General features: G+C 40.8%; 1 protein-coding gene across 1 annotated transcript in view; it reads left to right on the top strand.

The window, feature by feature from the left end:
- Window positions 1-743: 743 nt before the first annotated feature.
- Window positions 744-19622, top strand: part of ABI3BP (ABI family member 3 binding protein) — a 230799-nt gene continuing 211920 nt past the window's right edge. Inside the window, exon 1 of the mRNA XM_058661811.1 lies at window positions 744-898. Within this exon, the coding sequence (XP_058517794.1) occupies window positions 820-898 (79 nt within the window). The 5' untranslated portion in view covers window positions 744-819. The remainder of the gene's footprint in view (window positions 899-19622) is intronic.

Genomic DNA, 19622 nt, shown 5'->3' with positions numbered 1-19622 from the left:
TTCACGTGTGCTACTTTGGTGAGGACACTCAACCTCCCTAAGCCTCAGTTTTTAACCCAGTAAAATGGGATAACAACATGTCTCCAGCACAGCCACTTTGAGAATTAAAGTAAATGCTGTCATGTGAGGAAAGACTTTATTAAGGACCCCAGCTCAGAGCCAGAAATCAATAATAATGCTTGCTCTATAATTCCACATGCATACCTCTAGGTATGTGCATGGATAATTGCATATGCATACAAATATACATCTACAAAATACTCTCTATATCACCAAGCACCTATTCTCAAATATTTCTCATAACATTGGTACTTCATGATGATTCAAAGCATATTTTTGTGAGTTTACTACCATTTAAAATATTTGAATTGGTTTATAGAATAATTAAAAACAGTTTCCTTCTTACAAAAGTTTTGTATTTTTAGTGTCCCAGTGGTTTTAGCCATGTCTTTTCTTATTTTTTAAAAATAGTTCTTGGAATGTTTCCAAACTGCCTAACTCTTTTTCTTTCACAAATATAAATTGGGTGTAATTTCAATTTTTTATCTTAGAGGGAAGAGAAGAAACAGCATTATAACTTTATGGCGGGGAATGTCATGATGTTTTTGCTGTTGTGCCTTTTTTTTGTGTGTGTGTGTGTGTCGGGGCGGTGGGGGGAGGGTGTGATGTCATCTTGTCTCCACCCACTGTGAGTAAGCCCACAGCATAGCTAAGTGCAGCCGCCCGCCTCTGTCATTGGGAGACAGTCCACTTAAATGCAGCTCCAGGGTTGGGAAGCACCCACCAGCATCACTCCCTGTGCGAGGTGGCAAATGCAACATGCTCTCCAGCTTGGGGTGTCTACTTTTCTGTGGGAGTATTGCACTAGCCCTGGGAAATGCACAGAAATTGCCAAAAGGCAAGTAGTTCTGATGTTTTTTGTCTTAAAATTAATTGTAAGAGATGCTAGTTTTTGAATGTTGATAGTAAATGTCATCTGCTTTGCCATTTGGGGGATATAGAATTACTATAAAAAAAGTCAAAGCTCCAATGTGTGAAGAAGTTGCTGAAACTGTTACTTTTCTCCCCTTTGCGATGTACTTTTCCATTGCAGTGTTTCATTGCAAAATTAAAATCCAGCTTCTTATGAGGTTGAACAGATGTTCAAGGGTGCTTGAATGATATAATAACAAACCACTGTTTGTATATTGAATCATATTAGCGAAATGGATATTGTGATCTGGTGGAAAAAAAAGATTTTTGATGTTTTAATCTCCTTCCCTAGAGGTTAATCTTGCACTATGTTGAGATTAAAGAGAAGCTAATTCCTAAATCTTGAATCTGTTTTGAACCTCAGGCATTCCATCTAACCAGTGAGGTTGAGCGAGTGTAGGGAAGTGAAAGCCCAGGACGGTTTGTGCTAATTCATAAACATTTCTCTCCCATCCAGTTTGTTTTAGAGTTAGTATTTTGTTTAAAATGTCATCAGAAAAGATGGGAATTTCTAAAGTTAGACCACAAATCAGCCCTTGGAACCCAGGAGCACCAAAACAAGAGGTTCCTGCCTCTCCCCTGGCTTTGTACTTTGGTGTTGCATGTACTTTTGTGCCTGTGCAAAGGCATTTTTCTAAGCCAACTCGAGGTCTGCAAAGGCTTTTTATGGCTGCAGACTGCTGTAGTCAGCAGGATTATAAAAACAGGATGGAATTTACTGTACAGTTATGATGGAAAATATCAGGGAATGTGGAGCCGCAGGCTTGTCAAAAACCTGGTGTGCACAGAGTCTGATGGCAAGGTTAGTGTCAGAATCTCCTAAAGATTGCCTGCATCCTCTCTGGGGAAAGTTTGCTCCAGGATTGTCTTGTCCCAAGTAAAAACTGTTCTTTCCTCACTAAAGTGAAACTTGAATCCAGATTGTGAAGGCTGAAGCAGTTTGGCTGGTTGATATTTCACATGATGATGTGAAAAGCAGTACAAAAAGCCAAGTGAGCCTTTTTTTTAATTCCAATAAGTGTGTAAAGGAAAACAAAATCAATTATCATTAGCTTGTTTTTTTTTCTTCCATGAAGAATTTTGCATTCTGATCAAAGTAAAACTGTGTTTTAAATAATTGTATTTTGGTCCACACGCATGCCAAATTAATGTTTCCTTCTGATGAAATATTTAGCAACCACGTAATGTAAGACAGCAGTCTGGAGTTCTCTAAGGCTCCTTTCCTTCAGATAGTTTAGTTTCCTTGGTGTTTGCAAAGTATGCACATAGTCATAATTTGTTAATAGAAATTTCTGCAAATTCCCAGTGTTTTAATTGTCCCGTTACAATCATTGAATATAAATCTCTTGATACGATTTTTTTTTTTTGTAGCGGTAAAGAAAAACATAGTTGTCAGACATGGCCAACCTTTTGTCAGTTTACAGTACTTAGTCTGAAGTATTTTTATCCAGATTTCCTCTGTAAATTTTCAAAATAACCATAAGCTTGGAGATTTCAAAATAAACTCATCAAGTTTTAATAGTTAGTCTTTTTGGTTTTAACTCTATGCTTTTAATGTTATGAGGAAGCTCTGGAAGAACGTTAGCCGAGGTTACCTTCCTTAGTCTGTATTTCAGTACCAGGTACAAGTCCTGCCTTGGGAAGATATCAGAGAGAAAAGTGACTGCATTTGTTCACAGCTTGGAGAATTTTTGTTGCTGTGTCATTTTTAAGGGAATCACAATAGATACCAGTTTTGCATTTCTGAACACTGCTCAGTAAAGAGACGTGTTTAACTTTTTGAACTCATTGTCTCCCACTCAATTGGCTAATATCTCTTGTCAGTAAGACAGCTTTCCAGAACACATTTAGGAGAAATATGAGACTAAAAAATTAGAGAGATAAAAGGATGAAATATTTTTTTTCCTTCCTTCCTGCTTTAGAGGATTCTAAAGTATGTGATTCAAGAAGAGTATAGAATTTTTGAAGTGAAAAGGACAGGAATGATCACCTAGTGTAATAGCTCCCAGGCCTTTGGGTTTAGAGACCAATGCATACGAATATCAGAGTTCCGTTATAGAAAGCATTCTTGAACTTTGCCATGTGGTGCTGATCAAGATGGTACAGAGGGAGTGATAACCATTACTCATAAAAACAAGCTACTTTACAGGTTTATAAAATGGACAACATAAGTTCACTATCTTGATTTTTCTCATTTTTGTCACAGACTGATGAAAATTTCATCACCTGTTAATATTTGGAAACCACTGACCTGGCTTAACCATTTATTTTACAAAGTTAGAAACTCACAGGAGATTTGGTAAAATCCCCACAGAAACACAGTACCAGGACTGGAAAGCAAGGGTCTGATTCTTCATTCACGTGCTACCGTGGTGCCAGCTAGGGGTGTGGGCTCCCCTCATCCAAACCCGACACACACATTCTGTAATGTGCCTGAGTACTCTCCTCCCCAGCATGAAATCCTTTCTTATAAAGTTCTTAACATTGCTTTAATTTTTATATCTTCCCAAGAACACGTCTTCATTTTATACAGAGACTTATGATGGCTTAACTTATCATTTTTCTTTTGATGTATATAGGGAGAGGCAGAAAGACTGGGAGAGGAAGTGAGATAGAGTTTCCATCTGCTGTTTCACCCTCCAAAGCCCACAATTGTTGAGGCTGAGTCAGGCTATAACTGGTAGCCAGAGACTTAATATAGGTCTCCCAGGTGGGAGATTGGAGATGCAACTTCTTGCGCCATCATTTCCTGCCTCCCCAGGTGTGTATTAGCAGGAAGCTGGAAGCAGGCACTCTAAAATCTTCATTATTTTGCCAAACATTTGCTCCAACAGGTTTCCAACTCCACAATGGTGCAAGAGTGATTTAGTAGAAGCTATATTTCAAAATGTAAATTTCAATTCTCTCCTGGGCTAGTCACGTGCAGTACTAAATACTCTCTCAAGATGCTAAACAGGGAGAGAAAGCCTTATTAAGGCACAGCCTATGATCATCTGTAACATATGAAATATATATTTTAAATGCATAACATTTATAGCTATATAAGAAATAATCTGCTACTTGTATGCGTATTGCATACTTAGCTACACAACTTACAAAGTATAAGTTATTGGAAGATTTTTGCTCAGTTCTTGAAAACTTATGGGGCAATTATTATTGGAACTTTTTTCCTTTCCCTGTGTAATGACTGTATTTTTGGATCAACTAGTTACCTTGGCTAATCCTTAGTTTTCTCATTTGTAAAATGATAACTATCTCCTCGTATTAATATTCAGTGAGATAAGATACATTTTTTCTTGAAAAGTAAATTTGTTTTATTTGTCAGTTTTGTTTTCCTTTATTATTTTAAATTATTTTATATAAGGTGAATAAATTTTGTAAATTTAACAATACAGATTATAGCTTTAAGAGCATTGTGATACTTCCCTTACTCCTGCCACATTCCTCACCTTATTTCTTCAAAAAAAATGTTTAACAGTGACATATTCACAGTTCACTTCACAATCACAGGCTTGGCATTCTATTAGGTAAAGAATATAATAGAAACTAGGAAACAGACTTCTTCAAGACTATAGACAAAAGTTGCAAATAATAACCAAATCTCAAAATGTTAATTCCATTCATATACATTATATTTTGAGTCTTGTTCCAACATCAAGGACTTGACTCCAAGCTGTAGTAGAACACCAATGTGCAGAAGGTTGTAATTATCCTGGAGGCAGATGTCACTGTTTGTAGGCAAACTTGCAGTAATTTCTGAGGCAGTGTGAAGCAAAGCACAGGGGATCATGCAAGATGCAAGCATAGTCAGATGGCCAGAGTCTGGGATCTTGGGTGTGACTCTTGGCTTGTGTCAAAAGGAACAGGTTGTTAGTTCCTTCCATGGTTTTGTGATTATTAATTGTGCTGCAATGAATATTACGGTGCACGTTACTTACTTGTATAACAGGCCAATATATTTCTAGAAGTGGTATTGCTGGGTCATATGGTAGGTGGATTTTCAGTTGCCTAAGTATTCTCTGTATGGTCTTCCATAGTGGTTGCACCAGCCTGCAGTCCAGCTGGCAGTGCAGTCGGGTTCCTTTTCCCCAGCAACCTCACCAGCATGTGGTGTTGGTAGCTTTCTGTATGTGGGCAATCCTCACTGGAATGAAGTGGAACCTCAGTGTTATTTTTATTTGAATTTCCCTAATTGCCAGGGAGCTTGAGCATTTTTGCATATGCCTGTTAGTCATTTAGATTTGTTCTTTTTTTTTAAGCTTTTTTAAATTTTTTATTATTTATTATTTTTAATTCATTAATTACATTGTATTATGTGACACAGTTTCATAGGTACTTGGGTTCTCCCCACCCCTCCCCAAACCCTCCCACCATGGTGGATTCCTCCACCTTGTTGATAACCACAGTTCAAGTTCAGTTGAGATTCCCCCATTGCAAGCATATACCAAACATAGAGTCCAGCATCTTATTGTCCAGTCAAGTTCAACGTCTTCTTAGGTATACCCTCTCTGGTCTGAAGACAGAGCCAGCAGAGTATCATCCCAGTCAATCAAAAGCTCGAACATACCATCAGCAAAAATTTACATCATTATGGAATTAATTGACATAGTAATGAGTAACCAATATGTTAAAAGTAAATGCTAGTTCTTAACCACCTTCTGTGACCACCTCATTGACATTTCAATTTTAGTTTATGCACAATATATAACATACATAACATAGCGTTGCGGGGAAAAGGGAACCCTACTCCACTGCTGGTGGGGCTGCAGGCTGGTACAGCCTCTATGGAAATCAGTATGCAGAACATTCAAACAACTCAAAATCAACATACCGTATGATCCAGCAATAGCACTCCTAGGAATGTATCCAGAACTCTTATTTTATGAGAAACCAACATGCACTCCTATGTTCATAGCAGCACAATCAGTAATTGCAAAAACATGGAAGCAGCCAAAATGCCCATCAACAGAGGATTGGATAAGAAAGCTATGGTTCATCTACTCCATGGAATACTACTCAGCTATTAAACAAAACAAAATGCAGTTCTTTGTGGCCAAATGGGCCAAACTGGAAACCATAATGCTAAGGGAAATGAGCCAATCCCAAAAGGTTAGATTTGTTCTTTTGAAAAGTATCTACCCATTTCCCCTGTCCATTTCTTAACTTGTTTGTAAGTTTCAAAGTTATAGTTGTTCTGGAGTTCTTTGTATATTCTACAAATCATCCCTTTGTCTCCTATGTAGTATGCAAAGATCCTCTCCCATTCTGTTGGTTGCTTTTTTACTTTGTTGATTGTTTCCTTTGCTATGTAGAAGCTTCTTAAGCTTAATGTAGTCCCATTTGTTTATTTTGGTCTTGACTTCCTTTGTTTTTTATTTTTCTAGGAAGTCAGTGCCTATACTTATATCTTGCACAGTATTTCCAAGTTTTTCTTCCAAAAACTTGATGGTTTCTGGTTGTAGGTTTAGACCTTTTATCCATTTAGATTTGATCTTTGTGTATGGTGAAAGGTGTGAGTCTTGCTTTTTGTTTCTGTAGGCTATTAATCAGTTGTCCCATTTATTGAAGAGATCTTTAGTGAAGATCATTTACTGAAGAGCATTTATTGAAGAGACTGTCCTTTTTCCCTGGATTGTTTTCTGTTTTCTTGTTGAAGATTAGATGGTTATACATGTGTGGTTTCCCGTCTGGTGTTTCTATTCTATTCCATTGATGATCTTCTCTGTTTCTGTACCAGTGCCAGGCTGTTTTGATAGCTATTGCCCTATAATCTGTCTGAAGGTCTGGAATTGTGATTCCTCCTGCTAAGTTCTTATTCTTCAGGATGCTTCTGGCTATTCATGTTTTTTGTGCGTTCCCAGATGAACTTTTGTATCATTTTTCCAGCTCTGTGAATTATATTCTTGGTATTTGTTGGAATCGTACTGAATGTGTATATTGCTTTTGATAATATAGACATTTTTATGATGTTGACTCTGGTATGTTTCTCCACTTTTTGAAGTCATCTTCTATTTCATTTCTTAATGTTTTATAGTTTTCCTCATAGAGATCTTCCAAATCTTTTGTTAGGTTTATTCTCAGGTATCTCATTTATTCCCAGAGGACTAGGTAAAGAAACTGTGGTTCATCTACACTGTGGAGTACTACTTAGCTATTAAAACAATGAAATATGATTGTTTCTGCCCAAATGGGCCAAACTGGAGACCATTAAACTAAGGGAAATGAGTCAATCCCGAAAGGTCAGATATCATATGTTTGCTCTAATATAATACGTCAAATTTAAGGATATTGTCTTATTGCACCTCCTAGTTATTTGTGCCCTTCGTGATAAGACCTTGCAATGTAACCCAACAATCAATCATCTATAAGAGACTGATTGCTTGTAATCACTCAAGGTTATTAATATCATTGTTATTGCTACTGCCCATAAGTAACGAGGGTCTAGTCCTCATTGTACCTTCATTCGTGCCTCGGGACACACGCTGGCATTTATTCCTATGTGAAGATGCTAAACACTCTTTTTCATCACCCTACCATCATATTGATACCTTTGTTATATGTTCGTTAACTCCATTTGGATAAAGGTTAACTATTTTTTTCTCCCCATGGTGGACTATACTCAGGGGGATGCACTATGGAAATGTAGCAGAAATTAGTACATTCATAGGTGGAAACAGAGAGAAGTCTTCTTGCATGCACTACAAGGATGGGCTCACAACGAAATGACTGATACTCTCCTACATTGTTGGGAGACACCTCAGTGGCAGCACGGTGGACTTGTGAAAATTCAAGAAAGGCACTCATTGTAAGACTGGAGGGGAGAACAGAGGTAAGGGGAGTGAACTTGGAGAGGGTGAAGGGAGACCCCAGTGTCTATTAAACTGTACCATAAAACAATTGAAAAAAAAAGAACAGCCAGCTGATTCTTTGTTTCTTACCTATCAGGGTAGAAATTATCAACTCCAGAAAGAAAAGGTATAGCAGCAGATGATAACCATAGCAGCAACTGTCATAGTTATTGATAACTACCTCCTTTGTTATTATTGTGGATAACCTTTGAGTGCATAGTGCATATGGCAATTTAGTACTATGTGACTGTAATATGGAAAATTAAATTAAATTGTCTTTTTCCATTTTGTACTCGTATGACAGGATACCTGATTTATAAAACACTTAAATTGGTAATAGCATCATGGTGCAGCAAGTTAAGCTTCTGCCTGTGGTGCCACTAGCTCATATGGGCATCAGTTTGGATCTAGGATATTCCATTCCTATTCTACTCCCTGATAATGGGCTTGGGAATGAAATGTAAGATGGCCCAGTACTTGGGCACTTGCAACCCACATGGAGACAGAGTTTAAGGTGGTAGCCTTGGCTTGGCCTAGCCTTTGGGAGAGTAGAGAAATCCAGTATTGAAACAATGACATTTAAAGAAGGAATTCTTACTATTTCACCACATGGCAGAGGGTGGAAGGTAACTGAGAATTTCTTCCATGTAAGACCCTTTATAAGGACACCTAACCCTGTTCTGAGGGTTAAAATCCCCACCTCTATATTGCTAACACATTAACAATACCAGAATTTTGGAGGGGGCACATTTAAGCCACAGCACCTAAGCAGCAGTTTTCTTATTACTTCCACTTTACACAGAATGGAACTATGAGTATTGAAGCAGTGGAGCCCCAGTGACAGCACAGCAAGAGCCAACAGCCATGTTGGGTTTCAACGTGTTTATATTGCCCTGCTCTGTAGAAGGAAATTTGGATATGTTCAAGAGCAGATCAGCTTTCATGAATACACAGAGTACTGAGATTGAGGAGACAAAGCCTGGCCCTATCTTCAGGGAACTAAGTGAGTGGAAGAAATAAAGGACAAATACAAATTGGGGAAAGGAGGGGCAGGGCTGAGCAGTCAAAGGGCTTCCCAATAGAGGCTGAAGCTGGAACAGAGCCCAGATGCCCTCTGAGGGGCAGAACTCATCAGGAGTTAATGCATTGAGAGGGAAAGCCAAGACTGAGCAATCCACACGTATTGCAGCTACGCCTTCCTTGTTTCCATCTGCCCGACTCCACAAAATTGATTACTTAGGGGAGTGGGATGCTGTACTAATTTCCCAGTCACTACCAAAAGGCTGGCTCAGTGCATTTCCCCAAAGGACAACTGGTCCTTGTGAGGGGTGAGGGAAGATTCCTTCTTTTTCAGAGCATGAAAGTTGGGGAATTATGTTAGGGAGTACAAATTAAAGTGAGCAATACTTTGCTTTTATTTGCTTCTATTTGAGGGATATGAAATATATACAATATATATGTATGAATTATATGAATATATATATATTCATCTGTTACCGAGATTGCACATACTAGAAGGAATGGTTCTGGGTGCACAGTTGATGCAATGGTTAAGATGCTATCTGGGACATCAACATCCCATGTCGGAGTACCCCATTTGATTCCCAGATCCTCTGCTTTTGATCCAGCTTGCTGATGGTGGATCCCTGGGACTCAGCAGAAGATGGCTCACATATTTGGGTCACTGCCAGAGAGACTCAGATTAAGTCCAGGTTTCTGATTTTGGCCTGGTTCAGTCCTGGCTGTTGGGGGCATTTGGAGAGTGAACCATTATGTCTGTGTGTCTGTCTCTGCCTTTCAAATTAAAAAACTATTCTACTACTTAAGGTTAGAAGTTTAAAAAAGATAAGATTTTGGTGCCTGCATTGTGCTCTAACAGGTTAAGCTACCACCTACCTGCAAAACTGGCATCCCCTATGGGCAACAGTTCAAGTGCCAGTAGTTCTACTTCTGGTCCAGCTCCCCACTCAGGTGCCTGGGAAAGCAGTGACATATGGCCCATGTGCTTGGGCTCCTACACCGATGCGGGTGTAGGATTCCTGATTCCTGGCTTTAGCCTTGTCCAGCGTGTCTGCTGCAACCAGGTGGGAAGTGAACCAGTGATAGAGGATCTTTCTTTCCATTTCTGTTTCTCCCTTTCTCTGTGTAGCTATACCTTTCAAATAAATAAATCTTTAAAAAGTACTAAATTCAAAAAATCATTTGAAAGAGCAACAGGAAAACAACAACAAAAACATTTTCATTCTCAAATGTGTACAAAAGCTGGGGCCTGATCAGGCCAGAGCCAGGAGGCAGGAACTCCAGACGGATTTCCCAACTGAATGACAGAAACCCATGTATTTGAGCCATCATTTACTGCCACTGAATGTAGAGTAGGAGGAAGCCAGATTGAAGCACAAGAAGGACTCAAAATCAAGCACTCTGATACAGGTTGCAGGCATTTCAAGTGGTGGTTTCACCCAATGCACCAATATGTCCTCTCGCACAAAATTATTTTAGCATTTTATACACCTTTAAAATTTGTTGGCAGTATTTTTATGTATTTCTCTGGGCATGAATTATTGACATCAATAAACTAAGTAAAATTGAATGCATTGTAGCACCCACCATCTAAGAACCTCACGTTAGGAATGTGAAAATTGTTGGTCATTTATTTTGATGTTAAATATAGAATCCAAAAATGAAAACTAAAGTTTTCTGTGTTAATTATACACTCAGTAGTTTAACTTTATAGATTGCTCACTTGGGTCATGAAGTACTAAACAGCAAGGAATGTTTGTTTCTTGCTGCCTTTCTCACCACAAGTTAATGAGACACCAGGGAACCTTGAGAGGAATTCATCAATACTGCATTACAGAAGAGACAGATACAGTAATTTTATAAGTTAGTAGAAGTTGACAAAAGACTTTTCTAAGACAGATGTGAGGTGTCTGATCAGAGGGACATCCAGGAGATTTGACCAGCCGTTTGCTTTGGGTTACATCCTTACAAATATTTGTTTGTTCTTTGCCCTCGTTTCTATAAAAACAGGGGAAGCTTTTGAGTGTAATTTTGTGATTCTTCCCATCAAGAAATGACGCTGGGTTTCCCATCCCTTGAGCATGGATTAGATCTGTGATATGTTTTGGCCAACAGAAGGTAGTGACTGTATCTGTGTACCCAGCCAAGGTTTAGCTGTGAGCACTTCCTCACTCTCTTGGAGTTCTGCCATAACTGTGTATATGGTCTGCTGGAGACTGGAACACCATGTGGAAGAGCTTAGCTATTTCCACTAAGGAAACTTTGGATGAGACTAAGGCCAGCTGAACCCCAGAAAATGACCCCCAGCTGACCACAGATGAGTTTGTCAGGTGACACACTGACTTATGTGTGATAATAAAATTTATTATGTAAAAAAATAAAAAAGCATATATAAATGTAAAGTATTAAAGATAAGTAGGTCAACTCAGTAAAATAAAACTAATAAATGTAACATTAAAATGTTAATGGGAAAGACAGGCTCAGTGTTATAACAGGCTAATCCTCTGTTGTAGTGCTAGCATATCTTATTTGCAGTAATTCAAGCCTTGGCTGCTCCACTTCCAATCCAGCTCCCTACATATGGCCTGGGAAAGCAAAGGGGATTGCTCAAAGTCTTGGGCCCCTGTACTTACATGGGAGACCAAAATGAAGCTCCTGGTTCCCAGCTTTGGTCAACCCAACTCTGGCCATTGTGGCTTTTTGGGGAGTGAACTAGTAGGTAGAAGATTTTGCTGTCTCTGCATCTCTTTCTCTGCAACCTGAATATAAATATAAATATAAATATGAGATTGGAATAGCAAAATAAAAACATGTCTATTAAAATGATTAAAAAGGTGAAAATAGTGTCAACTAAGGACCATGCTAAACATAAAACAATGACTGAACTGCATTTATTCTATTTAAAACATTCTAAAATGCAGAAACTATATTATTAAATATCAAATATGACACTTAACACTGAAATATAAATGTAAATGAGCTCACTATGGGGATAAAACTACTGAAAGGAAGCATGTGCAGGTTTCAAAAATTCATTTGCACTAAAATTATCTTCTGATTTAATTTTTCATGAAAAATTTTAAGCAACTTCAAATATTTCACAGATGAAGAACTAAATTCAAAGAGTATAATATTTTATTGTACCTAGAAAGCTTCTACAAAGGTATCTGTTTAATATAACATGCACTTATGCTTTCATAGCTGCCTGTGGATGAGAAGTCATCCTGGCATACAGGGATCACCTCCTTGAAGGTCTTTCCCTAAGCTACACTGAAGGTATCAGCCAGAGCTGGGGACTCCTCTGAAGGCTTGAATGGGGAAAGATTCACTTCCAGGCTCACGTGGTTGATGGAGGAATGCAACATCTTGAGGATGATTGGTCTGAGCATTTCATTTCCTCACTGGCTATTGGCTGGAGTCACCTAAGCTCTTTACCACATGGACCTCTTTATTATGGCCATCTACCAAAATTCTGTGGGCAAGATATAAATCACTGTATCTGGGCCTGCCATGTGGGCAGCAGTGACCCAAGTACTGGGGCTATCCTCTGCTGTTTACCCAAATGCATTCGCAAGGAACTGAATTGGATGTACAGCATCCAGGACTTAAACCAGAATTCATGGTGTGCTGGTGTCTAAAGCAGAGGATTAACTCCATGTGTCACAACAGTGGCTCCTGAGTGTTATCCTAACAACCCCCTCTATAATTGGTCAGTAGCTATTTGACTCAGAGTTAGCAAGTGACATAATGGAACAAAATATACTGGTTTGCAATTTAACACTTCATCAACTTCCCTCAGAATTTAACTTTCATTGGCAGATGATCAGTCAGTAGGCAAATTCCCTCCAAGACTGGAGGTAATTCTAGGAAATTCCCAAACATTGATTAAATACCTAAAGAATGCAGATGTAAGGCTGCTAGAAGGGGCTGCTGAGCCCCAAGGACAAGGTGGTCTGGCAGGGCCTGATTCGTCTGCCAAGGTCTGCCCAGCAGTGCCCTCTGAGCACCTAAGGTTCTGGGCTCACAGGTGGCTTGGGGAAATGGTACAGGTGGGGACATACAGGGACTTGAGGGTTCACTTCCAGGTGAGAAATGACTTCTGAGGGATTTTCATGGATAAGGCCTCTGTGCCTGCAGATCAGAGCCTCCTCAGTGGTTTAGACAGAGCAAAGGATGACATACCCAGATGCAAAAAGAAGATATAGAACTCCATTGTGGTCCACAGAGAACATCTGCTACCATAGCAGAGGAGGGAGAGCAGGTTGCCCAGGGAAGCCGGAGGGCAGATGTGTGGGAGGGCGGACCAGTGAGGAAGTGTGTTGCAGGTGAGAAATGAATACTGAGGCACTTCCACTGACAAGGTGAATGTACTTGCAGGTAAGTGAAGGGGCAGATACTGAGCAGTTTGGAGGGGAGAAAATGGTCAGATGGAAGTACCAGCCCATGTGGAGGACCAGGGCTGGGGTAGTTAGCATTGACCACCTCTAACTACCACTCACTGGTACACACAGAAGCTGGGGCGGGGGGACTGCCTGAAAGGACTAGATCATGGTACCTGCTAGCGAGAGTCAGAACTGGAGACTGGCAATGTTGGGCTGGGCCATGATACTAAGACACAAGGGAATCAGGTCTGGGGGCAGAATCTGTGAGGGTGTATGTGGGCCCAGCCCTGGTTTGCTTAAAAGTTGGGGATGATGCCAGGCTTAGCTAGGCCTGGCCATGAACTGTCTGACACTCATGGGTGTTGGGATTGAGTACAGGCCAGGATAGCAACACCTGCAGGCACAGGCAAGAATAGGGTGTGGGGTGGGCCAAACTGTAACATCTACCACCTCAAGCATAGGCCAAGATGGAAGGTGTTGACTAGGTTAGGTAAAGGCCTAGCATCTGCTGGTATGTGTGGGATCTGAATCTGGGGGTGGGCTTGTGGGGGAACTTGGGAAACTCCCCTGGTAGGCCATAGCTCCCACTGGTGAGCATGTGATCCAGGCTTGGGTGTTGGTCAGACTAAGCAGGGTAGCTTATCTGTCAGCAAGTGTGTGGTGTGGTTCTGGAGGAGCAGACCGGGCAGGACCAAGCCAACCTTAAACCACTGGCAAATGCAGGAGCTAGGGTGGAGTGTGGGTCATGCCAGGCTAGGCTATCACACCTACCAGTTTGTAAGATTCGGGGATGGGGAGCAGATTGAACAGGACCAGCATGTGCCGGCAAGAATAGAGACTGGGGGCAGGGAGGATCAGACCAGGCTGCAGCATCCAATGGCAAAGGTCAGACAGGAAGTGAACTATTCCAAGCTGGGTCATAGCAACCACTGGCATGCATAAAGCTGTGGCTGAGAACAGGTCCATTTGGGGAGCTAAAGGGATATCCCAATTTTGTTGTGGTTCCCATTGGTGAGAACGATAGCTAGAATGGGCATGGCAGTCTGGGCTGGACATGGCTGCAGTGTCCCTCAGCATGGATGTGGACTGGATCTGGGCTGCGCAAGACTGGGCTAGACTCCAGCATACACTGATGCTCATAAGAGCCAGGATGGATGTAGGATTGGCTGGACTAGGTCTTGGCTTCTGCTGAGCCATATGAGAGCTGTGTCTTGGTGCAAACCAGGTATGGCTGGGTTGTACTTTCCAAAAGCAAAAACCAAAATTGGGTAAGGCCACTGTTTCTGTCACAACAGGAGGTGGACTAATTCAGCCTGGGAAAAGGACCCACTGGTGTATGTGAGATCTGTCATTAGAAGGAGATCTGTTAAAGGAGCTTGGGAAACTCCTATGTCAGGACGCAGTCCCCACAGGTGAGCTGACCCAACAATTGCAACTACCAGTGTGTGTGTGTGTAGGCTGATACAAAGCAAATTTCCCCCCAAAAAGGAAAATTTGCTGTCATTTGATGCCACTGTGTATCAAAGAAAAGAGAAAATATTTAAAGATGAAATTTTTATTTTAGAAAATGGACAAATGCAATGCAGCTAACACCTAAGAACTTGACAATGCAGTTCCCATCAAAATGTACTTCCGAAACATTAGTAGGGTGGCATTTCAAATACATTAAGATGTTATTGTAAAGTTGAATTTGTGTTTAGGACAAGAAAGTAAATTTTTGTCAGGATATGTGATGGAGTGTGACAGCTGGAAAAACTCAAGGGGCTGCTCCAAGATTCTGTTGAAACTATTCCATAAATTTAGAGTTTAAAAAAAGTTATACAAAAGTTTTCTAAATGTGATACCCATAATTATTTTAGTGGCAGACCATCATTTAGTACTAGAATACTCTATGGCTCTTTCCTCTAGCCCACAATCTTTTGGTGTTGTTGGAATGGCCCCAATGGCTCAGGAAAGATTAGTTTTGAGGTCCGGAATCCTTTGGAAGAATTCTGTGGACAACAGTGTTGGATCAGGACTTATTCCACTGTCCATAATGCTGGGTGAGAAACCAAGGTGAGCATTATGGGCAGTGGAGTAAATCCTGATTTGTGTGGTAGGTTTACCTGACCTAACATGGCCCTGTTTTATATTCTCAACAGTTTTGATGTAAGTTTTGGAACCTTAGAGCTAGTTGGTACAACAGGCCTTCTCAGTGCCCAATCTATAAAGTCAGCTAATATCCTGCCTGGGGAATTTTGCAAAAGAATGTGAAAGATGGGACTGTTTCACAGAAGGTTCATTACAACCTCCCAGTCAAGGGTTACAGGGCTAAAACCTGCCCATCAAAACCAGGCCAATCCACCCACACTAAGTACCTTCTGGGAAATTTGGACATTGATTTAGAGAAACATGAGGTCCATGCCAAATCTCACCTGTGATAGAACAATTCAGTTTTCTTTTCTTTTTTTTTTTTTTAATACAAGTTTACCAATGAGTTTAAATTCTATAGAAGATCTATTCTAAATGTTTTTTTTTTTAACAGTTTTTTTATTTTTATCGGAAAGTCAGATATACAGAGAGGAGGAGAGAGAGAGGTAGATATTCCATCCACTGATTCACTCTCCCAAGTGACCACAACGGCTGGAACTGAGACAATCTGAAGCCAGGAGCCAGGAGGCTGGAGCCTCCTCCAGGTCTGCAACGCAGATGCAGGGTCACAAGGCTTTGGGCCATCCTGGGCTGCTTTCTTAGGCCACAAGCAGGGAGCTGGATGGGAAGCGGGATGGCTGGGACTAGAGTCGGTGCCCATATGGTTCTAATGCTGTTCTACCTGTAGTGCGCATTTGGGAGGTGACTCAGCAGATGAGCGCTCTACCAAATAAATATATTTCTTTTAAAAATTAAATTTATAAACATATTTATTTATTTGAAAGAGTTACAGATTGAGGAGAGAGGAAGAGAGAGAATCTACTTGCTGGTTGCTAGTTAACTTCTCAAATGACTGCATTGGCCATGGCTGGGTCAGGCAGAGCCAGAAGCCAGAAGTTTCAGCCTGATGTCCCAAGTGGGTTCAGAGACTCAGACATTTGGGCTATCTTTCTCTGCTTTTCTAGGCCATTAGCAGAGAGCTGGATTAGCAATGGAGTAACTGGAATGTGAACTGTTCCCCGTATGGGGTGCTAGTGTCATAAGCGGTGGCTTTATCCAATATGTCACAGCACTAGCCCCTAAGGGTTTTTCTTTTAATATTCATTTGTTTATTTTATTTGAAAGGCAGAGTTTCAGAGAGAGAGAAAGGGAGGAAAGGAAGGAAGGAGGGAGGGAGGGTGGGAGGGAGAGAGAAGCTTCTATCCGCTGATTGATTTCCTAAATGACCAATGATCACAGTAGGAGGACCTGATCCAGACTGAAACCTGGAATTAGGAGCTTGTCCTAGACATCCCATGTGCATGTAGGGGCTCAAGCACTTGGGTCATCGTCCACTGCTTTCCAAGTCTGTCAGCAGGGAACTGGTTCAGAAACAGAGACGCAAGAACTTGAGCTTGAGCCCATATGGGGCTGGCACCATAGGCTTAACCTGTGCTGTAGCACTGGCCCCCTAAATTTGTTTTTTAAAGAAGAAAAACAAATTCACATAATATTCAAATAAAAACAAACACCTCATGATTCCAGTGAAGGTGAAATATGTTTATTTAATATCTAATGGATGTTCCCACTCAATAAGTGCAGTTTATGTAAGTTCCTTTGAAAGCATCTCCATTTGTTGTGTACATTACCACATACATTCCAACTCATCTTTCTTTTCCTGTTAAGAATATTTTTGATGTGCTGGCTCAGTGACAACAGACAGTCCTCCACCTATCGCACCAGCATTCTGTATGAGCATCCATTTGAGTCTAAGGTGCTCCACTTCCTATATAGTTCCTTGGGTCTTTGTACCTACCTGGAAGATCTAGAAGAAGCTCCTGGATGTGGGCTTCAGATAAACTCAACTCTGGCCATTGTGGGCACTTTGGGAAGAAATCTGTCTCTCCTTTTCTTTGTAAATCTGCCTTCCAAAAAAAAAGTCTCTCTTTTTTTAAATAACCAAATAATTTCTGAGCAAATAGCATTCCTTGTAATCTAAAAAAAAATGTTTGAAATGTATTTCATTAGGCTCCAATGAATGAGAGGTCTGTGTTTCAGAGTGGAGAGGACTTCATCATAGGACTTCCACTGGGGATACATTGCTTCCGTTGTGATGTCAAAGTGGTTTCAGCTCTCCTTTCTCCTAAAATAGCATCCTTTGGTTTTTCTTCACTGTTGGCTGCTAAGGAAGCCTGGCTTTCCAAGGATCCAACTGAGTATGTGATGCACTTGCAAGGTCCTAATTAGCCTGCCTTCTCTGACAGCATTGGGTTCAGTCATCTAAGAAAACTGGGGACGGGGCGGGGGGAGTTGCCTAACTCATGCAAACACAAGATTCTGGAATTCAGTCCTGCCCCAGACATGCTAGTGAGGGATGCAGGACAGTTTTGTTCTTTTCTTTTTCTCAGATAAAGAGTTACAGCAACGAGAGTCAGTTAATTTAGGATAAGGCATCAGATGGCTTAAAGTTTAGTCCCTGGGCCGTCCCTTCACTCCCCTTCCCTCCCTTCACTCCCCTTCCCTCCCTTGATGATACTGCTGCCGCACTTCCTTCCCTAACCACTTACAGTTTCACTAGGATTAAAAGGAAAATGATGCTGTGTGTGTCTTCCCATTGAGGTTTACCCTAATGTGCAGTTTCATTATGAATTGGAAAGATAAATGATGAAAAATAACAATATGACTTAGTATGCAACACACAAGAACACACTCAGCCTGGGCAAGCCATTTACCCTCCATGAACCACAAAATATTTTCTCTGGGGAAAAAATGAAATATCCAAGTTCTTTTTCGCTTCCACTAATAAATAACACCAGTTTATCTTTAAGAGTTTGTTTTTTTATTTAGAGACTGTAAAGACCAGGTGCATTTTTTTTTTCCATATTCTATTTGTGTAGTAGCTGGAGGGAGATCTGCTAGACACCCCATGGCCTGTATGCTTTTGCAAAGATGCTGAAGGAGAAGAACACCTGTTCTTTTTCTAGATCTCAGTTTGTGTGTCTGGGCCCATGCTGTGATACTGAGCCAGGAAGTGGTCAGAGGAGTGGAGGTGCGCTGAATGTTTCCTACACAAGTGTGCCCATCAGCATCCTGCTCTTGTTCCTGGGTTCTTCTCTCCCACCAGGAATTTGGAAGGTTCTGTTCAGGACAGCCTTGTCTTTTATTGTAGAAGATTAGGGAGTGTGAGATACAGTTTTTCTTTTTTAAAGATTTATTTATATTTTTAGTGAAAGGCAGATATACAGAGAGTAGGAGGGACAGAGAGGAAGATCTTCTGGCCGATGGTTCACTCCCTAAGTGGCTGCAATGCCCGGAGCTGAGCCAATCTGGAGTCAGGATCCAGGAACGTCTTTCAGGTCTCTCATGTGAGAGGGTCCCAAGGCTTTGGGCCGTCCTCAACTGCTCTCACAGGCCACAAACAGGGAGCTGGATGGGAAGTGGGGCCGCCAGGATTAGAACTGGTGCACACGTGGGATCCCGGGGCATTCAGGGTGAGGACATTAGCAGCTAGGCTATCACACCAGGCCTGAGATATGGTTCTTAACCATTTTTTTCTCTGCCTGCCTTTTAGATGCACTTCCATGTGACTTGGCTTCACATTGCAATCTGTGTGCCTGATTCTTAGGTTTTGGATTGTTTTGATGAGATGGCTGATCAATTAATTACCTGAAGCCACTCTACTTGCTTTCCTTCTTTTTGTTCCTAATTCTTCTTCTTATTCTTTTTTTTTTTTTTTTTTTTTTTTTTGGTCTAAGCTTTCATTGTCTCTCTCCTGTCCCCCCTACTTTCTCCACTTTCCATCCTATTTCCTTCTTGCCTAAACATCCTGAGAATCCTCAGAGCATTTTCTTTGTTCCCACCCCAACTGCTCCTCTGGCTCTTTTGACTCATTCTCACCTCACAGCTGACTATCCATCTGTTTGGATATGATGAGATTCATCCCTTTGGAAGACAACACACACTTTGTATTTTTCTTCAAGGCTGGAATGAAATTCCTATGTGATGCTAAATGTTCCATTTGGTTGAAAATACCGTAGTTACTTGCTCATTCATCTCGACATCAGCAAGCTTTCAATAAGCACACATCTGATAAGTCCTGAGTATATCGGATTGGACAAACCATATATTCACACCATAGCTTGTTCTTAAATTACTTTGAACATAGCATGTGTCACTCTGCCCTTTGAAAGATGGAAACACATGCTTGGCAAAATCCAGACATTATACTATTATTTTCTAAAGTTGGTTTTCATTTGTTCTTGGATGTTTGTTCTGCTATAGTTGTTAGAGT

Source organism: Ochotona princeps, chromosome 3, assembly GCF_030435755.1.
Source record: "Ochotona princeps isolate mOchPri1 chromosome 3, mOchPri1.hap1, whole genome shotgun sequence".
Lineage (NCBI taxonomy): Eukaryota > Metazoa > Chordata > Mammalia > Lagomorpha > Ochotonidae > Ochotona > Ochotona princeps.
This window is presented reverse-complemented; position numbering and strand designations above follow the sequence as displayed.